Genomic DNA, 20,746 nt, shown 5'->3' with positions numbered 1-20,746 from the left:
GCACCAATTCCGAAGGCAAACTGGCCAGTTTTAGGTGACCGAGAAAATCTTCTTGTAATATAGAGAAAAAATTGAGTTGGTCCAAATAAATGTGATATTTCTTCAGGGGATAGGATAGTTATCTTCCACTGGGAAAACCAGGGCAATCTGTGATAGACCGAAATTTGCCTTATCGGTTCTTACGCGGACAGCCTCTTAATTCCTAGAGTAAAGTTGCAACTAAAACACTTTGGTAGTGTTTAAAATTTGAGATTTGAGATGCACTTCAAACTAATGAAAGTTATTGAACGGCACCTTTTATGTGATACTCTTTATATGTTGTACAAGTACCTTAGTGTATGCAAGTGAAGTCTTTCCATGTAGCTTAATTTTGTATTTATGAATTAAAATTGAGAATTTTTAAAGTTTCAACTTTGAAAACATGTCTGCAATTTACTTCGCATCATTTGAAAAGAGCGATACGTAAAAATCAGGAACAGATCGTTCATGACGATATTTCTTGACGATATCTTGAATCTTCAGTTTACGACAAACTTGAGGCGGGGAATACCTGTAAGCGTTAAAACAAAAGGTCAAAAGGGGTCGTTTCGCCATCAGCGCTAGTGTGGGAAAAGTTGCCCCATTGCGAAGTGCGCGAAAAAGGTTTAACTGCTACTAAGAGCGGGAAAAATGAAATCCGCGGGGAATTGATCGTGATTCACTTTTAGTTTTTAATGTATTTAACACGAGAAGGAGTGTTTCACTGGTTTTCAATCACTATCCACGCACCTCCAAGTAGCAGGATAAAAAATGACGCACAGACGAGATTTCAAAACTATCTTCGAGGTATTCGGGTGTATAACGGATAGCACACTCCTCCGAGAGTACGATTTAGCAGTTTTCATGATTAAAAATGAAAAAATGAAAAAAATCGATCGCTTCACGTTAACGAGGTTGTCTTCAGTTTCCGAACTTCTTACCTTGCACTAGTTGTCGTGATTTTCTCTGGTATCTTAACGAACTATTAGCTAGTAATAAGATGAGAGGTGACTGATGTCTTCAGACCTTTTCGCATCAGTCTGTTGGGGGCACTCGTGACGAAAGAAGGGACAAGAAGACGAAGCCCGACAATCGCAATATTTTCACCCCCCATGGCATTATCTCCACTCCCTGAACTAGTTGTTAGTAAAGGCAATTAGAACCAAGCGAGAGTGGGAATCACCCATTTTGTGGGTGTGAATAAAAAGTGTTCTCTCCCTTTCTCCTTAATGAGGGTTTCAAAGAAGCTACAGAACACAGCAAACAAAGTTCCAACTTAGATAGCGTAAGGCAACTTTAACACTCTCAAAAGAAACATCACTTACGAGTCAATTTCCAGTCTGCGCCTACGGCATATATTGATAGCGGTCTGCCGTACCATGGTGCCCAGTGTCCTGCGGCTCACTACCATACCGTCCACCAAGGGCCCACCGATAGGGGACCTAAAAAAATGACCAATTATCTTTAGATTAAGGCGGGCTGGAAAAAACACACTGAAAGTTAAGAAACATGATTGAATAATGTAGGCTTTATGAATAATATCACGGTATTTTGGAAGGCTGTCGTCCTTAAGAAAAACTTACAAAGTAAAAGTAAAAAAGAGATAAGACTGATGTACCTGATTGTGGACCTGATATGGATGCGGTATAGCCCACTTCTCAGGTGATGTATAAAAATAACCACGGTGTCTTTCTCACGCAAGCTGTGTCCCACATTCTGACTGAGATCAAATTCCATCAGCAGCTCGTCCACAGGGAACTGGGCATGATCTTCAAACCGCTCGAGCCAGGCCACCACTACGTTTGTCTCGGACGAGGTGTTGTGCGTGCTCAACCTGGACAGCGGTCGACTCTCTAGTGGGAGTTCGTTACCAAGACGTGACATGGCACGGTTCTGAAACCACAGAGAGCGTCTTGGCGTTGACTTAAACGATAATAACCCTTTCACCGCGACAGGACTAGTTCAGTCGATAGAACGCTTGACTGCAGGGCGGGAGGTCACGGGTTCTACCCCTGGGACCGGACCAGCTCTCAGGTTTATAAAATAACTGAGCAATAAAGATACTGTCTTTGCCCTGCAGACGGCGAGACCTTCAAGTGACTTGGATGGCCACGTTAAATGGCGGTCCCGTCTCCATTGGGAGACGTAAACATAGTGGTGTCCTATATTGATAGCTTTATGCTAAATGCATTTACACTAAAAAAAAAGTGCGATTTTTTTGTTTTTGTCCAAGGAGCAAAAGTGCCAGTGGTTGGTATATTACGTTGATGCGAATTATCGCTATTGGCTGGATTTTTTCGGGTTAGTTTCGCGGATAATTGACTTTAACTTTAAAATAATACTAGCATCAGCTAAACTGTTTACAAAACCTTCTGTTAGTTTATGGAAAGAGCTAGTCCTTAACTTCGCCCCGCTTTTTGGAAGGAAATTTCATTTATATACATTACTTTTGCCGCTTAATATAATATAATGGAATGACACTGACAATAGGCCATTTGCACGATGGCGTCATTTTACTACTACGACACGAATCCTTCAGGGTTTTGCTTTCTTGTGCAAATAGGTGCTTTTGTTTTGTAAACCTCGCAGGGATTACCAAATTTAAATATGAAAGGAAAAACGTAAAGGATTCTGGTCGTAGTAGTAAAATGTCGCCATCGTGCAAATGGCGCATCGATTTCCTCCCCATTACTTCTTTCTACAATGACAAGTAGTTTATATAAGTAAGGCAAAGTATCACTGGCTCTCATATACCTCGTGTATAGTCATCCCTTCGGAGGCCTGACGGGATATCTTGCTTTTGATATCCAACTGGCTCCCAATACTACTTCCTTCCAGGCTCCCAGTGCTGCCTGACCGAGTCCTTCTTCGCGGCATGGGCTCTACTTCCTCCTTGAAGCTCTCCAGATGTTCTGCAATGCACCGAAACTTCTGGTACCGCGGCAGGAGAGACGGCATGATAAACGCAACCTCACAGCTTACATCTGCGTAGTAAAGAATCTCATCAACCAGCTTGGTTTCAATCGGAGGATGAGAAGGAGAAGAATTCACGGCTGGAGAATCCTTCCCGCTGCTCGGCGATGCTTCACTATCAAAACTCTCGCGACAAGACGCATATCGATCACTGTCGCTCCCAGACACCTCCTGTTCTTCGCTGCCCGTGAGAGTTGACACGCTATGAGAGGACTGTAAATAGCTGGACTCCGCAGGGCGCAAGGTAGATACACTACTGACTCGGCTCCAGCACTGCTTAATGTTCCCTGACCAGCCCGAGTGCGAGTCTATATCGACTAGCCATCCTAAGGAGAGTAGAAACTCACGGAATGCCTTGGAGTGCTTACAGGAACCAATCTGTTGGGAATACAAGGAAATGTTTGAAAAATTATATGAGCATGTGTTTTATACATAATGTACTTTAAGTTTAATCTTCAGTTCACCATGATCCGACAAAGACGGGAAGACAAGGTCGTAATAGAGCCAAAATTATCTCGTGTTTGTTATAGAGTTATACAACATAAAGGCCAACAACAGCACAACAAATTTACTCCATGTCAAGTGTTTGCAAACGTTTTTCGTGTAAACGGCATTCCCTACACTTTAAGATGTTCCATCATTATTCCTTATTTTGTTTCTAACCGGCAAGTCTCTCTTACTGACAAATGTTGTTTAATTAGAACGCCGATGACAGGCTCGGTCGTTCGTTATTTTCATATAACTTCATATTTGACAGAATCTTCGGTGAATGCTATTCATGAGGACACTTTGCGTCGAATATCACCAATAAGGTTCGTTCATTCCAGTAAATATGGCAGATATTATACTCACCTGGTTTTCTATGATTTCATGTGCGTCTGTTTGTTCCGCTTTCACGTAAAACACATAAACTGTATCCTGTGTTCGCGTAGACACGTGATCAAGTTCCTTCAGAGCTTGAGAGAATCCGCTGGACGTGGAATTCAGTGCAAGCAGGCTCGCGTCCTCGAATGGACGCAATGGATTACCCTACAAAAGAAAGAAAGATATGTCACAAATGCATCAACTCAAGGGAGAAGGCTGTAGTCTCAGACAAAAATAGTTGGAACACTTCCACCCAGTGCTGTTTTTACTTCTGGCCCGTCTCCTTGTCCTCCCAATGTTGTTCATCGCAGTTAACTCACCAAATGTTGGACACCAGCATTGGGAGGGTAAGAAGACAGTTAAGTGTCCCAACAATTTTGACTGAGACTGTACATAACGTTCAATCTTGAACAAAAATGTTGAGAAAGATGGACTTTCCCATGTCTAGTTTCAAGATAAAGCTCTTGAAAGCACTGGTAACTACAAATACTCCCCCTAGTCCGGCTGGATCATTTCTGTTCCCCACAAAACAAATTTGACCAGGGTGGGGTGGGGGGAGGGGCCATAGCGGTACCATTCCTTTGTCTTCAGTGCTATGTGCCTTCTTTAGCACCCTTATCCCCTGGGTTGTTTGTCTTTCTTCCCCTTGAAACAGAAGAGGACAACGATAACCCCTGGAACGAGGTTGCTTTTGTTTTTCGTCACTTTTCCAACCGAAATGTAGAGTAACCAGAGACTAACTGCGTTCGGGTCCGCTATAACTGTTAGATGAACGGAAGTCTATCCTAAAAACGTACTGTGATTACAACTCCAAGACTTTGGAACGAGCTTTACTAAAACCAGATGATCAATTTCTGTTTAGATGTTTAAGAGGGAACTGAAAACTTATTTAAATTTGCTTTCTATACTGAGTTCAATGACCTCGTTCTGAATTTTCTCCTTCTTTGTAGGTTTATATTACAATTTATAAATTTTAATTTATAAAATATTGTTATATTATTGCCAAAAACAGCAAGTACGGCTGACAAGATCCCTTTAAAAAAGCGCAAACAGAATAGCAGTATTGCTTTACCATTAGTCCTTCGATGGACAGTAAACCAAGATGGGAAAGCAAAAGACGAGATGGACTAAACTCCTTACATGGTCTGAAAAACACAAAGAGAAGTGCAAAATTAAGTCAAGTGAATCGAAATAACGACCAGGTTGAAGGTAACAAAAAATCACCTGATAATATTCTAAAGTCCGTAAGCAACCTCGTCGAGCAACACTTCTTTAGCCATTCAAAGAGAAGGACGATGCGTGACGACGAAGATAACGGCTTCAAATACAGTAAATCATCAATTACCCTTTTGAGGGGATTATTTATTTCAAGCACGATGGAGGGGGCTTTTCAGAGATCACTGGCTTACTTAAGAGGCGGGGGGGGGGGGGGGTATTTGATTTAGCGAAACATTGCGCTCACTCTATCATTTATTGATTTGGTTGTTAAAAATGAGGGGAGAGGGGAGAGGATCTTAAAGGAGTGAAGGGCCTTAATAACTTTCTTTTCTTAAAGGGGGGTGGGGGGGGGGGGGGCGGGGAGAGAGACTTATTAAAGGGGAGATATAAATCTGAGAGGTGGCCTTTATAGAGGATTCACAGTAAGACCATTCAAACACAGAAGGATTCATCACCCTGTTACTTACTGGGGTGGTTTTATTCCTGCATCGTCATCAGCGAATTTCACTTTTGATTTTCCCTCTTTTAACTTTGCTTGCGCCACTGTTTCATGCTCCAACTATTAATCAAAAACAACATCATGACAGACATTTTATTGTGGTATGTATAAGATAGGGCTCATTTGTTGCTTTCCTCACAACAATCATTTCATTATTGACCGCAACGCGTCCCGTTGTAATGCTGTTCTTCATCGGGCGAATGATGAAGACAGCAGTATAAGGTCGAGATAAACAGCAAAATCATCCAATAGTGAAAAAACGAGCCCTATATCATAAGCAAACGAAGAACACAGGTATGGAAATACTGAGCGACTCAAGATTTCACCTCGTCCCGAGGGCTATTCACTCCAATTTAGCACTAGGGCCGAGGTTGAGGAAAAGGATGAGTAAAGCCCGGTCCTCACAAGTGACGCAAACATAAGCATAGCATGGTCCACACTACTGAGCGAGATAATCATGACCACGAGGAGCTTCTATACTAGTGAGGACGGGTGTGTGTGTGGGGGGGGGGGGGGGGAGGGGGGGTAGATATAAGGACATAAGCATATGGGTGAACACAAGAAAATCGAGCCCTTTCGTTCTTCTTATGCTTATACTTGTGTCAAGGCCGTCCTTGCTCTACCGCATAAGCTTCTCATTCTCATGCATAGGCTTGCGATATGCTTACTCTTATACTTATTCTCGCGTCGCTAGTGAGGACCGGACATAAAGACACGGAAGTTGGGAGTAATTATAGACCTGCTTCTGCATAAGTGCTCGCATATGGTCCTGCACTTCACTGAGTTTAGAATCTAAAATGTCATCCAGTTCTGGTATACTTCGATCTCTAGAAAAAGAAAAAAGGTATTACATTAACAAAAATAACACTAGACGGAAATCGTTTGGCAACGGATGGAAATGGAAATATGTGAAACAGGTGTTTTAAAGCTCATAAAATGACTAGTCCGGCCACTAGTTACAGTCCCCGCTCCCTACTCACACAAACAACACCAACCGTGTTTTTATATAATTTGCCGAATAGCCTGGGTTCATGACCTCTCTAAATATGTTTTATGTCTTTCATGGGAAGGGGGAAAACACGCCTGGATCGTACGTTATTTGCTAAAGGAAAAAAAAACGTACGCTCGAATTTCCTCTGCGGTCCTGCAAAGTTGGAGAGAACTTTCATTAAAACAAAGTCATACAGCGCTTTTTGAAAAGGATTTAGAGCTGTTGGTCATAGCAAACGTCACCGTTTTTTCCCAAACCGAACCTTCTTTTTCTCTATCCACCCGTACTATGCATGTGATACCGGCCTGATAACAACGTCGGGTCTCTGTTTAAGCAAAAGGGTTCCAAATGAGATAAGGCACTAGCTTGCGATGCAGACACTTTACACTGTCGGTATGGGTCAATGGTTTAGACGATGGGTGAACCAGCTGCAACGCAGGTTATAAGGCACGTACAAAGCTAAAGGAAAAATTGGAGGAAATAGGACGGATGTTGCAAAAGAAGAAAAACAAAAACAAATTTACTAACGCTTTCGTGAGAGGCACTGTATCCACTGCTTCAGGGAAGGCCCGGTGTTTTATGTTCGGGCGCGGTCGAGGTTGGGTCTTGTCTGGTGAAGGGCGTCCTGGGTCCTTAAGGTGCGCCTCAATCAGTTCCTAAGGAGAAAGAAGCAAATTTACTACAATACTAAAGCATTTCCAAAGAAAATTGTTCGCCGTACCGATATCTGAGAGCAAGGACTTTTTAGCCCCTTAACAAAAAGGTCGTCAACTAGCTGCAGATTGGTTTTAGCACTCAAAAGGTTAAAACCTATCCAGAATGAGAAGAAGTAGTAAGAAAAATAATAGAAAAATTCAGTTCTTCAACCGTCATCTTAAACAAGGCTGATTTCACTGGACAAACGTTTACATCGGCTGAATTAAGCTGAAATACCACTGCTCTAAGCCAATCAAAGTGCAGATATTTCTCATGGAGCAGAATAAAAGGATTAATTGAATAAACATTGAACATGAAGTACTGTACATTTTTCTGTCGCGAAAACTGTCTTAACTGCATGGTCCATACATAACGGCCAGTGGGACCACGGATAACTGCTGACAAGGTCGGTAAAGGGTCTAACAGAAAAAAATACATATTGACGTTATCAAGTTAGTGTAAAATAAAGCTTATAGAGAGGCCGGGTCACACCGTCGATCTCTTTTGTTTCTGCACGGGGTTTAGAATTGATGAAAATTGCTTAAAATCAATGGGTTTGTTGATTATTTTCTTAAAAGAATGCGATGCTTGCCGTGGCTCATTTATTTTATGGCAACGGTAACCTTGCTAGCATATTCAATGGACATCGTTGTTTTGTGGTACAGTTATAATTCTTTATCAGATCAAATTTGTCTTGCGTGTAGCAGTAAACAGGAACAAAAATTAAGCCATCTAGTTCAAAGCCAGTGATATCTAAGGGGCTTGTCACAAACTCAGCAAACTGGGACCCAGGGCATTCAACTCAAAAGGCAAGCAAAGATTTAGTCTCCCTATACGACTGCATTTATGGTGGAAAAGGCTTAAAACAATCATGTATCCTGCAATGAATAACTCTGAGTGATGCAAGCTGAACGAAAGAAAAGCTTACCTTTGTGCTTTAGGGATTCTTCTAACAATCCTAACATGATACTGCTATCCTGGATTACAAAGTATTGGAATTTGCGGGGCGTCTGATGAAAAATAAAACACGTAACATGTGAAACACTTGCGAATACTTGCGAATAAACAGTAAGAAAAATAATATGAGTCTGACGCTCGTTTGGTGCCAAGCGTGGGAGAAGACAGAACCGTTGATAGGCAGGCGAGAAAGCAAGGAGAAAAGTACCGGAAAAATGAACTGGTGCCAAGAGGGCGAGAGGATAGTAGCGTCGTTAAGCAGGCTGGAAAACAAAGAGAAAAGCGCGGGAAAAATGAACTGGAGCCAAGCGCGGGAAAGGGCAGAACTGTTGTATAACAGGCGGGAAAACACGTTACCGGCGCCAAACGTCAAGTACTCAATACCTGTGTGCAAAGAAATAAAAGCGCGGGAAAAATGAACGGGTTACAAGGACGACAAACATGTCGCTGGCACCAAACGTTAATAAGTACTGGAATTTGTGCAAAGGAGAAAAGCGCGGGTAAATGAAGTGGTGCAAAAGGTAGGAAACAAACAAAGATGGCGAGGACGCAAGACAGCTCAAAACTCACATTAAATTTGGTGCGGACGCTGCGCAGGATGCAGGTTATAGATGGTTGCTGTATAATAAAAGTTTTGCTTTTTTTGTTTTTCGTGACATAATACAGTACGTTATCTCAACTATTTAAGGGCTAGTCTTGTCCTGACCTTTGTTGAGCCATCGGCTGGCTGCACGTGATCCAAAACCCAGTCTTCGTCCAGGAGAGATGATAACGAGGCTGGACCACAAGGTGAAGGGAAAGCTCCCTGTTGAATTAAAAGAAGAGTCTGACCTGTTTCTCATTACAAACTGATTGGTCAAAGCACAATAGCATTTCTCCCACTAATAAATTTATCTGAAAGAGTTCACACTATCCCCTCATCGAGGAATGTGGGAGAGGCAGCGAGCTTCACTTCATATCTGAAGGTCTGGGTTTAGGTCTTCACAGCGCCTCCGTATTAGTGAATACTGGGATAACTGTGTAATGAACTGGCATTGGTCTACCCTAGGTTCAACATGCTTCCAACATGGGTAACCTGCGCTCATATGGAAATTTTTAACAGTCACCATCCTTTCGACTGTGAACACCATTAATACCTGGATGACATACCAAGTGTTCCATTATGACAGTCAAGAGGCCTTCAGCTGCTTCTCTCACTCTGAACGAAACTGGTTTTAGTTCTTTGTCACCTGCAAGGAGGAGTACAACCATTACTGAAATATAAAGCTGGACGTTTTTCCCACACAGGACGCGTTCTAGTTACTTATTCGAGATCCTATGATACCTACAAATAATTCCCGCTAAAAGCATCTGAGCGGACAGCACTCCATTCTTTGAAGTCAGAGGAAGTTATGATTTTATCAGTGCACTGTTTCCGGCATGTTCACCGCTCGGCGGGATTTACTTCCAATTCGTACAGTGTAGAGATTTCTCCTTTTGTTCCACAATTATCAGTAACAAATCGCATGATGATTTTAAAACTACTTAATTTTGTTTTCCTTTGAGCCTCACTGTTTCGTAAGGCAGATACCATTGAAAATAGGAAAGGAAGATTGACCAGAAGAAGAATAGAAGTTTGACCAGCCTACGCAAAGCCTAAACGTGCTTAATCCTGTGGCCTTTGCTTATATCAATACGGGAACATACACAAAATTGAGCTGACACTGCTAAAAGTAGAGGTGGAACCTTGGTATTTACCCACCTTTTAACCGAGGGATAAAATCTGTTCCTTGCTGATGATCCTTGAGATAGAAGCAAGAAAATGTTGGTAAGAACAGTCTTAATTTTTAGAAAATTAACAATTTGAAAGGGAAATTGAAGGCAAGAAAAACAATGGCCACTACAGAAACTTTGGTACTGAAATTTATAGGATTGTTGTGTCAAAACTGATGAAAGCTGTGATCGACTTACGTTGGCATCGTTTGTGACCCAAGAATTCTGTGTCAAATGGAGGGAGGCCAGTGCTGTCACCCCTGCGCCGTCTCAACTTTTTACCTCAAAAATTCAACGTGCAAGTGAAACCACACTGGTTTGTTGTGTTACTTACTCTTGGAATTTCTCTGGACTTGCTTCCTGATATTCCCAGCTCAACCACTTCCATGACAACTTGTAAGCAGCCCTGCAAAGTTCAAAAACAAATCATTTAAGATGCTGCTATTTTATGACCGTAAGCCTCTATAGCTGCGTATGTAATTTTTTTCCAACGCATTCAGTTAATATCACCAAGTGTTTTTACTTCTCTATACACTTTCTCATGGGTTAATTCAGAACTTCCGAAACAACGAAGTGCAGCGATTCAAAAGGAAGGTACTGAGTAGTACTTTGTACTGTACCCCTATTCACTATGCTGTACAAAATGGTTCTAACTTTTGATTCTGTGGATAAAATCTTTAAGGACGATCAAAGACATCTACTGAGCAGTTCTTTTCTGTGGTGCTGTTTATGTCGCTGTAAACGATGTTTCTATCTTTTGCTTCTGGGAATGGAATTTTCATAATATGACCATTGAAATGAAAGCAAGTGTACTCTACTTTTCAGAGGTGCTGTTCATCATGTTTTACATGGTGATTCTACATGTAACTTTCTATCCGAACCCCTCCAAAAGTACTTTGACATGGAACTATTTATTTAGCACTACTTAACTAAATTAAATTGGAATTTCTCTTGTGCTTTCCGTTTGGAAAACTAGCCTTGCGAGTAAAAGGATTATACAGACCTGACTATCCAATAGCCATGGGTGTGACGTTATCCATGTTTGCAGGCAGCTGAATGCAGCAACTATCATAGAGTGTAAGTCACGTGAGTGATGTGTGGCTTTCTTATTGGCTTGGTATGATACATAATCACACAACCAGTGGATTGTACTCTTGCATTCAGCTTGGTCTGAAAAAGCAAAAAACATCCAACAATATTTTTATCCAAGGCATGTGCTTTTAAAAGTGTGCAGCTGGATGGTTTATACTATATAGTAAAATATAACTTATATAGCCTGCGTAGCTGGTGAAATTTTTGTGCGTGGGCTAGCGGCAGAGCCGCCACGCGAAGCGAAAACAGCGAAGCTGCGAAGGAAAATCACTTGAACTTGCTCCCAACCTTCATGCGGCTCCGCTGCCAAAACACTACAGCACCCGCCTGCTAATCCCACCAGCTACGCAGGCTATAACTTATGCTTTTCTAAATGCTTTCTTCAAGAGGAAAACCCATGCTCAATATCAGTCCATTGTATTTGCTGAAGTCGTACTATTTCACACTCAAACAAGAAATAATATAATAATATTTCTATTTACTCTAAACGATTTTAATTCACTTTTGCTTCGTTTCAAAGTCATTATCAAACAATGTACATTACCATACCCCAAAAAAACTCAAGGGGGAATAAAAATTCAGCCACAACATACATGAGATCTTCCTTACCCAAATGATCCATGTTAAGTTGAGCAAGACTAGAAAGTAGCTCGAAGGCAGACAGGGTAATGTGCACGTCAGATTTCCATCGACTGCTTCTGATCACAACAAGTTTATTACAAAGGAGATGTGTCAACTGCACAAAGAGACCCTGTATTGTACTCAGGTCAGCTGCAAAACAAAAAAGAAAGGAAAAAAATAAAGTACAGTGTACAGAAATAGTTAAGAATTGCAGAGTTTAACAGAGATACATGAACATGAAGTACAGGTGTAAAAGACCAAATTGAAGGATGTCAAAAGTGGTGGAGGGAAAAGTACCAGGTCTAATCAATTGTAATATGGAATTGGCTAGACCACAATTTAGATTGTGAACAGGCTTCCAGATAACAGGACACTGTGGTTTGGAAAGGAGGAGAGGAATCTGGTATAGTTTGAAGTGTTTTTGAAGACCAATATTCACTGAGAAGGAAAGACGTCATGAACAAATCATGATTAGCCTGCAATCAAGCTCACCAGGACGTTCTGGTGGCAGGGCAGGAAGAGGATGGAGATAGAATTTGAATCCCACCATGGATTCCCCAGTGGCTCCCTGTGAACTGGGCTGTTAGATTTCCGCCAATCAGAATGAAGCAGAAAAGAGTGCGAATGTAAAAAAACATTGGAAAAAAAAAGGTGCCAAGGGTAGTGACCTTATTAGTAGTGTCATCTAAGGCAATCAGCATTTTGCATCGACCTTTTTGATGCAGACATCAAATTCCAGAGACGTAGTTACAAGCTCTCCTTCCTTTTCCTGTCCCACCGCCCGAGTGCCCCAGAGAGCTTGCATGCTCGCAGGCTACACCATGCTTCATAAGAGATTAACTAGTTGACAAAATCGAATTTTAACAATACTCTGTCTGACCGACACAGCACCACAGTTTTCTTAAAAATAATTATTTACTGCTTCATTCAATAAGACAGTATTGTAACTCAGCTGCTAAGCTTCCACATTATTTTGTAACATTTTTTCACATTTAAGAAGTATGAATGCATACCATTTGACTGCACAGACTGCTGACTGAATCCAAGCTGGCCAACACTGTCCAAAGTACCAGTGCTGCCAGCCTCTGATATTGGGCTGCTACCAGTGCTGGCTCGGCGGCGAGCATCCTGAGGAGCCTGGAGATGATCAGACACAAGTGCTGAAGTATCATCCTGCTTAGGGGAAGCAATCCCTTGGGACTGTGCAATCTCGCTGTCTTGGACTAGTAAGGATACACCTGAAAACGAATGGCCATGCAATGTATAGTAAAAGATATGTGAGTACCAATAGCGTATCATAATACAGTCTGTGCTGCAGAGGGAACTTATTAGCAGATTGGTCTAGAACCCTGATAATTTCAGAATCAATGAGTACTTGTCTTTTAGGAGGCGGAGGGGAAAGGATGGACAATATTAGATATAAAATGTTGGAGTTGTTAGTGTATAAGCATGTAATTGTACACTTGTCAATGTCTATAAGGATGCAACAAGCATTTTTTTTTTCATAGGGCACACAAAAAAGTACAGAAGACCTTGTCACATCCAACTTAAAACTTTCTTAAACAACAACAAACCTCCCAGTAAGATCTGAACATTAAAAGAGTCCGCTTCACACTGCAGAGCTTCCAGCAAAAGTCTAGTGAGTCTGGGCTTTAGTGACATGAATGTCAGTGTCTTCTTGGGTTCTTGATTGTCTTGTTCAGCAGAGTTTTTCTTTCTCCACATTGCTGTCATGTCTAGAAAAAAATACAATAGACATAAAAGTAAAAAATTAGCCTTTAACTCAAGGTACTAATCAATCTCAATGAAGGAATATCCTCAATTACAGCTGTAGGTACAAAGATAAGTTATAAATTATAAATAAATAAATTATAAATACTGAAATTATCCACTCCCCTTACAGGGCTTCTCAGGGATACAGAATCAATAATTTAAAAAAAACAATAGAGAGAGAATATGTTTAAGAATCCTAACTGATAAGAGGCGAACCAGTTGGCTATTTACAAGCGTTGCCAAGGATTTGAACTTGGGTCTACCAAGAACAAATCCAGCTAGCGGTCAGGGTGGGACTTGAACTCGGAGTTTCCGGATTACAAGTCCAGCACTAGCACTCTAACCACTCGGCCACACTGCCTCCAGTGAAAAGGAGATAGTTCTGGATGACAGCAATGGAATATCAGCAACAGTGAACTCAGGAAGCAGCCAAAAGGTTAAGCTGCCAAATTGAAGGCAAAACTGTTTTATAATATAATTTTAACAAAATCATACAGACCAGAGCAGTCTGTGATGAAGTGTTTGCAAAATAATTCACACCTTTTATAGGGAGATCTTGAAAATGCAGTGGAAGGCACAACATGGATAACAGAAGATGTATTGCTGCTCTACGAAGCTCAGTGGTGGAGACATTACACCTGTGTGAACATGGTGAGAGAAAAGGTTATGCAAGATAAAAAATTGTGATTACAGTCATAATGTAGCAAACCTTTACAGTTTTTAAACTCAACCTCTGAGTCAATATAATTATTTACAATGTACTGTACAATGATGCAGAACTCTTAAATGAGCAAAAATATCTTTGGAAAAATGCTGATAAAGCATGACATACAGGATTGACTGTAAATCACACCTTCATTAGTAGAGTACATGTACATGATTTTGGAAGATACTGTTTTGCTATCATCTTGTTATCATTTTGCAAACCAAAGAATTCCAAAACAAAACCTTAGCTACATGCACTGAAATGTCAGAATGCAAAAAGATGTAAACTTTTCTTTTATATTGTCTCACTGAATTTGTGATTGGTTTAAACAGTCATCAAATTTTATGAAATCTTCGCAAAGCAGCATGTATATTAATCTCCTGTTTTCTAAACAACTTCCTTATGACAAAGTCTAAGTAACAGAAATCCTATGTGAAAAACAAGCAAATATTAATTGTAGACTTTTCTTGGGTATTGTTTGCAACCCTTATGATTGGTCAAAACCTTACACAGAAAGGCACCCTTTAAAAATGGAGTTTCATAAACTGCCTTTTTGTAGGTTTATGCATTCTCTGTGTGGAAATAACATATATTCTTATGTGAGGAAAGTGATTGTACCATAACAAAAGCAATCGTTTCCCTTGTTACCAGGCAGTCTGGTTACCAGGATGATTAATTAATCTGGACTGTGTTTGCAGTAAGATGGGGGTTATACCAAAGGACAAAAATAATGCAACATTGTACAGTAATTATGGAACCACAAGTTGACAAATGCAGCAATCAAAATGATACACCAGTAACAAGGGAATTTTGTTTATTTTATAAATGCACATCTTTTATTTCTTCATTTCATTTAATTAGCTCTTATACTGCACCTCAGTTGAAATTCTTTCCTAGGTAGCACTGTCTCAAGAGCAGCGATAAGGTGTGGTAAAAGCACTTGTACCCCCTGAAGGTCAACTCGCAAGAGATCTGCTGAGTTAAGAAGTATACTGCATAGAACGTGACCTGTACATAACTGAAAGAGATTGAACAATAACAAATACTGAGTATATTTGAGGAAAATATTAATTTGACTAACAACAATCTGTAAATGGAAAGATAACACCTTCCAAGTTGTTTTAAGACTTAACAATTAACATTCTAATGCTCACTGTAATAATATAATAATGCTTGTTCTAACTGCTTACCTTAATGTTCTTATCTTAGTCATAATGTACATTGTACATGTAGGGCTGTCACTAAGATTTGAAGTTGCTGGGTACAATGTAAATTAATCAGAACATGCAAGCAAGATAACAGCGTGGCAAGGCTTCGCGAGACACAAAGTTTTTCTCCTTGACTCTAAAATAGCAATTTTTGCTGATGACTCCAAATTATACAAGATCATTTCAAAGACTTCTGATAAGATCTCTCTTCAGCAAGATAACTCAGCTCTCCAACTGGAGTCACACCTTGGAAATGAACCTTGGCATACCAAAGTGCAAGACCCTAAACATCTCCAGCAAAAAAACACTGTCAAACAGAGAAGAGAATACTACATAGATGGGACCCTAGTAACCACAGCTAGCGAAACCATTGACTTGGGCATTAAACCATTACAGACAACCTTCAGTCATCTCAACTCATAGATCAGACCTTCCTGAGAGCAAACCATACTCTTAACAAACCATACTGCCAATCACTGTTCAGGAAATGAGCTCGCACTCCTCCCCAAAACAGATGGATGGACGCATGAGTTTGCTATTGTCAATTACCACAAAACCAGATTGTTGCCTGCTCAAATCAAGCAGGTAGCATAAATTTATTTTCCCCGAGCAGAATTCAAATGGCGGATGCAAAGGCATTGTTTGATGTGGTGTGCAATTGTGTTTTAGAGTGTTTTAAGCCTAAAAACCTCTGAAATGTTTGAAAAAAGAAAAGCATTAGCTTAAGGAAGTTGGCTAATGGTAAGCATGTTTTTGAAATTCAACCAGCCATATCTGGATCATTACAGTAGCGAACCTCGATAACTCAAACTCGGATAACTCAAATTCCTCGCTATACAAGTAAACTCGAACTAAATTTTCTTTGAATCTCTTGATCAAAATTTCACTGAAATTTACCCCGATACCTCGAACTCCACCCTTACTCGAACTGCTTTTTGTTTCCCTTTAGACTTTGAGTTACCAGTTATTATTTCCAGTTTGCAACGATGGTTGTTGACAACTAATGTGACGAAGACAACCGTGAAGTCCATTTCTGCTGTAAATTCACTCCAAACTTCCCTGATTATTATACAAGATTAATGTCAACACCTTAAACCAGTACGTGTTTTTGCTGATTTTTATGGCAATACCAAGTGACCAAGAGGCAAAGCACCACAGGTGTTCCATCCCATTTCCAGTGTTTGGTAACGATGCATAAATTAAATTTTGAATTTTTGTCACAGACATGATAGGCCACTCACGCATCCAGCCATCTCCTTCTTGGGAAGGACCGAGAGAGTGGCAGAAATCAAGGCTACCTTTAATATTATTTTACCAACTCAGTAACACTAACACCAGGAAACTTTTATACTGTTCAATTTTTCCACCCAAATTAGAATATTATGCTGGTAAACTTTGGTCCCCTTACACATGTACAATGTACACATGAAGACCTCGGTAGCACCCACACCCAAACTTCCTTATAGTGCCCCCCTAGGGGGGAAATCCCCAGCCACTGGCGCTTAATGACAGCCCTGTAACACTATGTACAAACATTCTAATGCTACTGTTCAAAACTCTTACTGCCAGCTTTACATTCTTCAAAGCAGAACCAAATTTAGGTTACATGTACTGTACGTACCCAATCAGACAGAGCTGTTGCAAGTAACTTGGAACTCATTAGCGTTACTACAGGCTACGGTAATACACACAACAACTCCATCCACATTAATAGCTCCTCTCCTGATACTCAAATTAAGGGATAGTACTCTTTGCAAGCCTCCTTACATCTAGCACCTACACATTAGACTGTTTACAGCCATTCAATTTACTCAAAGAAAACAGGTCAAGAACCAATTGACAATTGTAAAAAAATTAATTCATGACATTTCAACCATTCATCTTTTTACCACTCATAGAAGTTATTTTTATCATAGGAGTTTTTAAGCTTGATTAAAAGGACATTTTTTGTGTTATACCAAAACTCTACACTTCACGTCCAGGAAATCTTAAAAACATAGACGATCAATCAATCAAAAATTACTAGTAACAACTGTACTATAATACTGCTTACTTCTGAATACAGGAGTCCAATTGCCACCGCTAAATAAAATCTGGAGAGATAGACTGGTCTAATCTCTTGATCAGACCGATGACAACAAAAGATGCGGCAAAGAGCACCATAAGCCTCAGCGCATCCTGGCTCAAACTTACTGTCCACGAAATAGCCCACAACGTCACGCCTAAAAACAACAAAGTCAGATAGGCATGGTTATATGACTGTACAATTTCATATTCAGGTCTAAAGAAGGGTCCCCCCAAAAAAAACTGCACAACAGTCAGATTTTTTTTTCCAAAATCATTTAGTGTAGCGTAGCGTCAAGAGCGCAACCCCACATTTTTTACCCTTGCTCCAGACTTTTTGTTTGACTGTTCGCACGTACTTGAATATGCAAAAATACGGACCCCTAATACATGTACAACCAGTGATTTTTTTATCTCTGAATCATACATCCCTGATGGATAAAAATCCCCAAAGACTCAAAATAATTCATGGCATGCTTCCATAGGACACAAAGAATGATTGATCTATTAGAAGATTTCTTTGGTAGAATATCCTGTTTGTGTGATTTCTCTTTTCAGTAAACTGTAATAAAGAGTTTTTTGCGGCATAGGTCTCCAGATTAGCTGTCTGAATACAAAAAAGTACAAGCATTAAATTCTTCAATTTAGGACTCCTTGTTTTTTTGAACTGGGACTCACTTGTTATGGACAGGGACTCATGATTCTTCCCTAGATTAGTCCCAGGACTCACAATAACTATTTGTAACAAAATCGCCGTACAACTATGAGCTATTCAAACCCAATAGCCAAAACAGTCTCTTCCCATGTCCCACAGTTCCAATGGTTTTAGTACCTATTAATGTCCCATTCATGACAACTAAACATGTTTAATTAAACTATGTTTTGGAGAATGAAAAACACACATGAAAAAACTGGAACAAGGGTTTTTACATAGGATTCAATTAAAATTCAACATGTTTTGCGACTTGCGCTAAATTTACATTCAAATTAAGAAGTTGCCAAAACCTGCATCCCATTTCAATGATACAAGCTTGATCCCAGATCCTGAAAAACCCCTAATGGGAATTCACCTGAGTGACAAAATTCAATGGATACACCTTTTGCCTTCATTAATAGAAATTAGAAAATAGAAATTCATTCCTCAATAACCCACGTTTGATATATTAATATTCTAACATGACTCTGAGGCTTTAGGAACAAAATTAAGTTTTTTTTCATGACTCCATTGGCTTGCATTTCAAAGAAGAGACTTGGGCACAAAGAAAACCAAACAAAATATAGAAATATGACCAGAAAGGCTCAGAGTCATGTTAGAATTTTAATATTAATAGCAAACGTGGGCTATTATGGCTATGAGGCAAAGGGAATTATTGAGAACTATTAACTACAATAAAGGTCCCTTAATTTTTTTACCTACAAAATTTAAATTGACTCAGATAAGAGCATCAAATAATAAGGGTGGTAAAGATTGAAAATCACATTACATGTCTGCATGGAAAACAATATTGGCTTTTGAAGTACATGTAAAGTAATCAAGAATTCACAGCCTTACCCCACTCGGCCTGTCTCTGTCATTTCAGGAACAGTATTTCCAACAAATCCTTCATAGATCTTTCCAAGGGCCTTGAAGTTTGCTGGCATGTCCATCTTGGCAAATATAGCATCAAAGAGCCATGCTCCAAACAAATGAAGCACACTGTCCCCTGATGGCCTTTCTGCATCAGATGCTGTTGATCTAGGAAACAGCATTGAGGTTGAGGATATGCTTGTTAGTTCTGTGTGACGTGGGTCTAGCTGGGGTATTCCAGTACATGATGCTCCACTGCTATTTCTGGATGGGACTGTTTGCGATCTTACAATCCCTGTCAGATCATTTAAACCTAGAGCCAAACCAATACTCTGGGATTTCTGGTCACGCCTCTTGGTAGCTGGCGGACTTGAACTTTTTGTTGGTGCCGGTATTGGTATGTGCTTCACTGGCTCATCCACTGTTGTCGTTAGGCTCAAGAAGGCATTTATAAGGACTGCAATACCTTTCATTGCTTGCAAAAAATTCTGTGGAAGCATCTTCAAACAAGGATGGGCCCCAGGCGAAATAACTTCTTCACTTTCCAAAGCAAATTCTTTGAATCTAGGTGTAGCACTGATGACGTCCTTCTTGCAGAGGTCAACAGGATTTCCTATGATGTGGAGAATTCGGAACCAGCACTGTATGAGGCAATCGTTAGCTAATTTGGCTGGAAGTCGGACATCGCTTTTCTTGGTCGGTACCAGAGGCAAAGGGAAGCTAGGGCCATACATGAATTGTATCACTTTTTTGGTAAGAGAGAGAGATGTTCTGCTCCAGTAATCAATCATTGCACTGTGATGTCGCCATGACATGCAAAGTTCTTGTAATGTTTTCCACATTGAAGGTGCAGGGAAATGATAACAGCTGGCATAAAGCCATACTTCAAGCAGAACACTAATTAATTTTTCGCACAAGTGTTCTGCAAGTCCCCCAGATATGTTTGGCGGTGAAAGAAGCATGTCATTTATGATCATCAAAAACTTTAGCAATGCCTCCCATGTTAAAGGCGACATTTTTGCTTCTGCAGCAGTAGCTTGAATCACTTGTAGCACTCTGATACATAACGAGGCTTGTAAAGCCAAATTTCCTTCTGTTCTTTTCACAAAAAGGTTACGAAAGTGTTGGAAAATTGCCTTAGCATATTTCTCCGGGGTCTTGAGCAGGGGTTCGGGAATTCCATTCTTAGGATTTGTCAAAACTGTGAGCCAGTCCAGATATATGTTGACACAACCCTTAACTATTTCGCCATCACTCTCAGTCATTTGAAGAGTTAACCCATAACACAGAACTTCCATAATCCAATCCACTTCTTTCTCTGAACGAAGAGACTCTTGTGTTCCCGAATTGACGAGTGTTTTGACAACTGTGTGAGCAACATCTTTTCCTACGGATGGTGGAAAATTCTGCAAAACGCTTCTGTTACTTTGGTCACGCTGCAAAGTATTACGAAGAGAAACCCATTCGGAGTACATGATATAACTGCGAAAATGAAGGAAACACAAACCAGTTAGCATGACAAGCAACTTTAGGGACCTTAAATGCCACAAGTGTAGCAAAGCACACCAACGGAAATACAAAAAAAAAAGTGTTTGGAGATTTTCCATCGGAAACCTACCGGTTACGGGTATATGCTTCCAACTACAAAAAAGGAGAGCTGTTTAGACCACGAATATAATCTCCACTAACCCCTGTACAAACCCAATCTCATCGCCATTTTGTTTTTTGGAAAGGACATCCGCTGTTC

General features: G+C 40.3%; 1 protein-coding gene across 3 annotated transcripts; it reads right to left on the bottom strand.

The window, feature by feature from the left end:
• Positions 1-200: 200 nt before the first annotated feature.
• On the bottom strand, positions 201-20,733 carry LOC140942686 (ral GTPase-activating protein subunit beta-like). Of its 3 annotated transcripts, XM_073391645.1 has the most exons (24): positions 20,618-20,733; positions 18,985-20,481; positions 17,422-17,590; positions 15,036-15,178; positions 13,995-14,092; positions 13,256-13,417; positions 12,695-12,919; positions 11,670-11,831; positions 10,972-11,138; positions 10,303-10,374; positions 9,958-9,997; positions 9,366-9,445; positions 8,923-9,021; positions 8,188-8,269; positions 7,587-7,678; positions 7,092-7,219; positions 6,312-6,399; positions 5,541-5,632; positions 4,928-5,000; positions 3,844-4,020; positions 2,773-3,369; positions 1,637-1,911; positions 1,344-1,460; positions 201-550 (listed from the first exon to the last, which is right to left on the bottom strand). In XM_073391645.1, exons 2-24 carry the CDS (start codon positions 20,472-20,474, stop codon positions 433-435), a joined length of 4,746 nt encoding a protein of 1,581 aa, XP_073247746.1. In that variant the 5' UTR covers positions 20,475-20,481; positions 20,618-20,733; the 3' UTR covers positions 201-432. The 3 variants fall into 3 exon arrangements, with proteins under 3 accessions (XP_073247746.1, XP_073247749.1, XP_073247747.1); XM_073391648.1 differs by lacking the exon at positions 1,637-1,911; XM_073391646.1 differs by lacking the exon at positions 12,695-12,919.
• Between the last annotated feature and the right edge of the window lie 13 nt (positions 20,734-20,746).

Source organism: Porites lutea, chromosome 7 (genome assembly GCF_958299795.1).
Source record: "Porites lutea chromosome 7, jaPorLute2.1, whole genome shotgun sequence".
Taxonomy (NCBI): Eukaryota; Metazoa; Cnidaria; class Anthozoa; order Scleractinia; family Poritidae; genus Porites; species Porites lutea.
The sequence above is the reverse complement of the archived record's forward strand: the minus strand, read 5'-3'. Positions and strand labels throughout refer to the sequence as shown.

Excerpts from the sequence above, each read along its gene's own strand:
- LOC140942686 (XM_073391645.1), bottom strand. The coding sequence starts at position 20,474 with ATGTACTCCGAATGGGTTTCTCTTCGTAATACTTTGCAGCGTGACCAA. Across the intron at positions 15,179-17,421 it reads TTGGACTCCTGTATTCAGAA|TTATGTACAGGTCACGTTCT; the intron begins GTAAGCAGTATT and ends AATCTCTTTCAG. Across the intron at positions 8,270-8,922 it reads CAGCCGATGGCTCAACAAAG|ACGCCCCGCAAATTCCAATA; the intron begins GTCAGGACAAGA and ends ATTTTTCATCAG.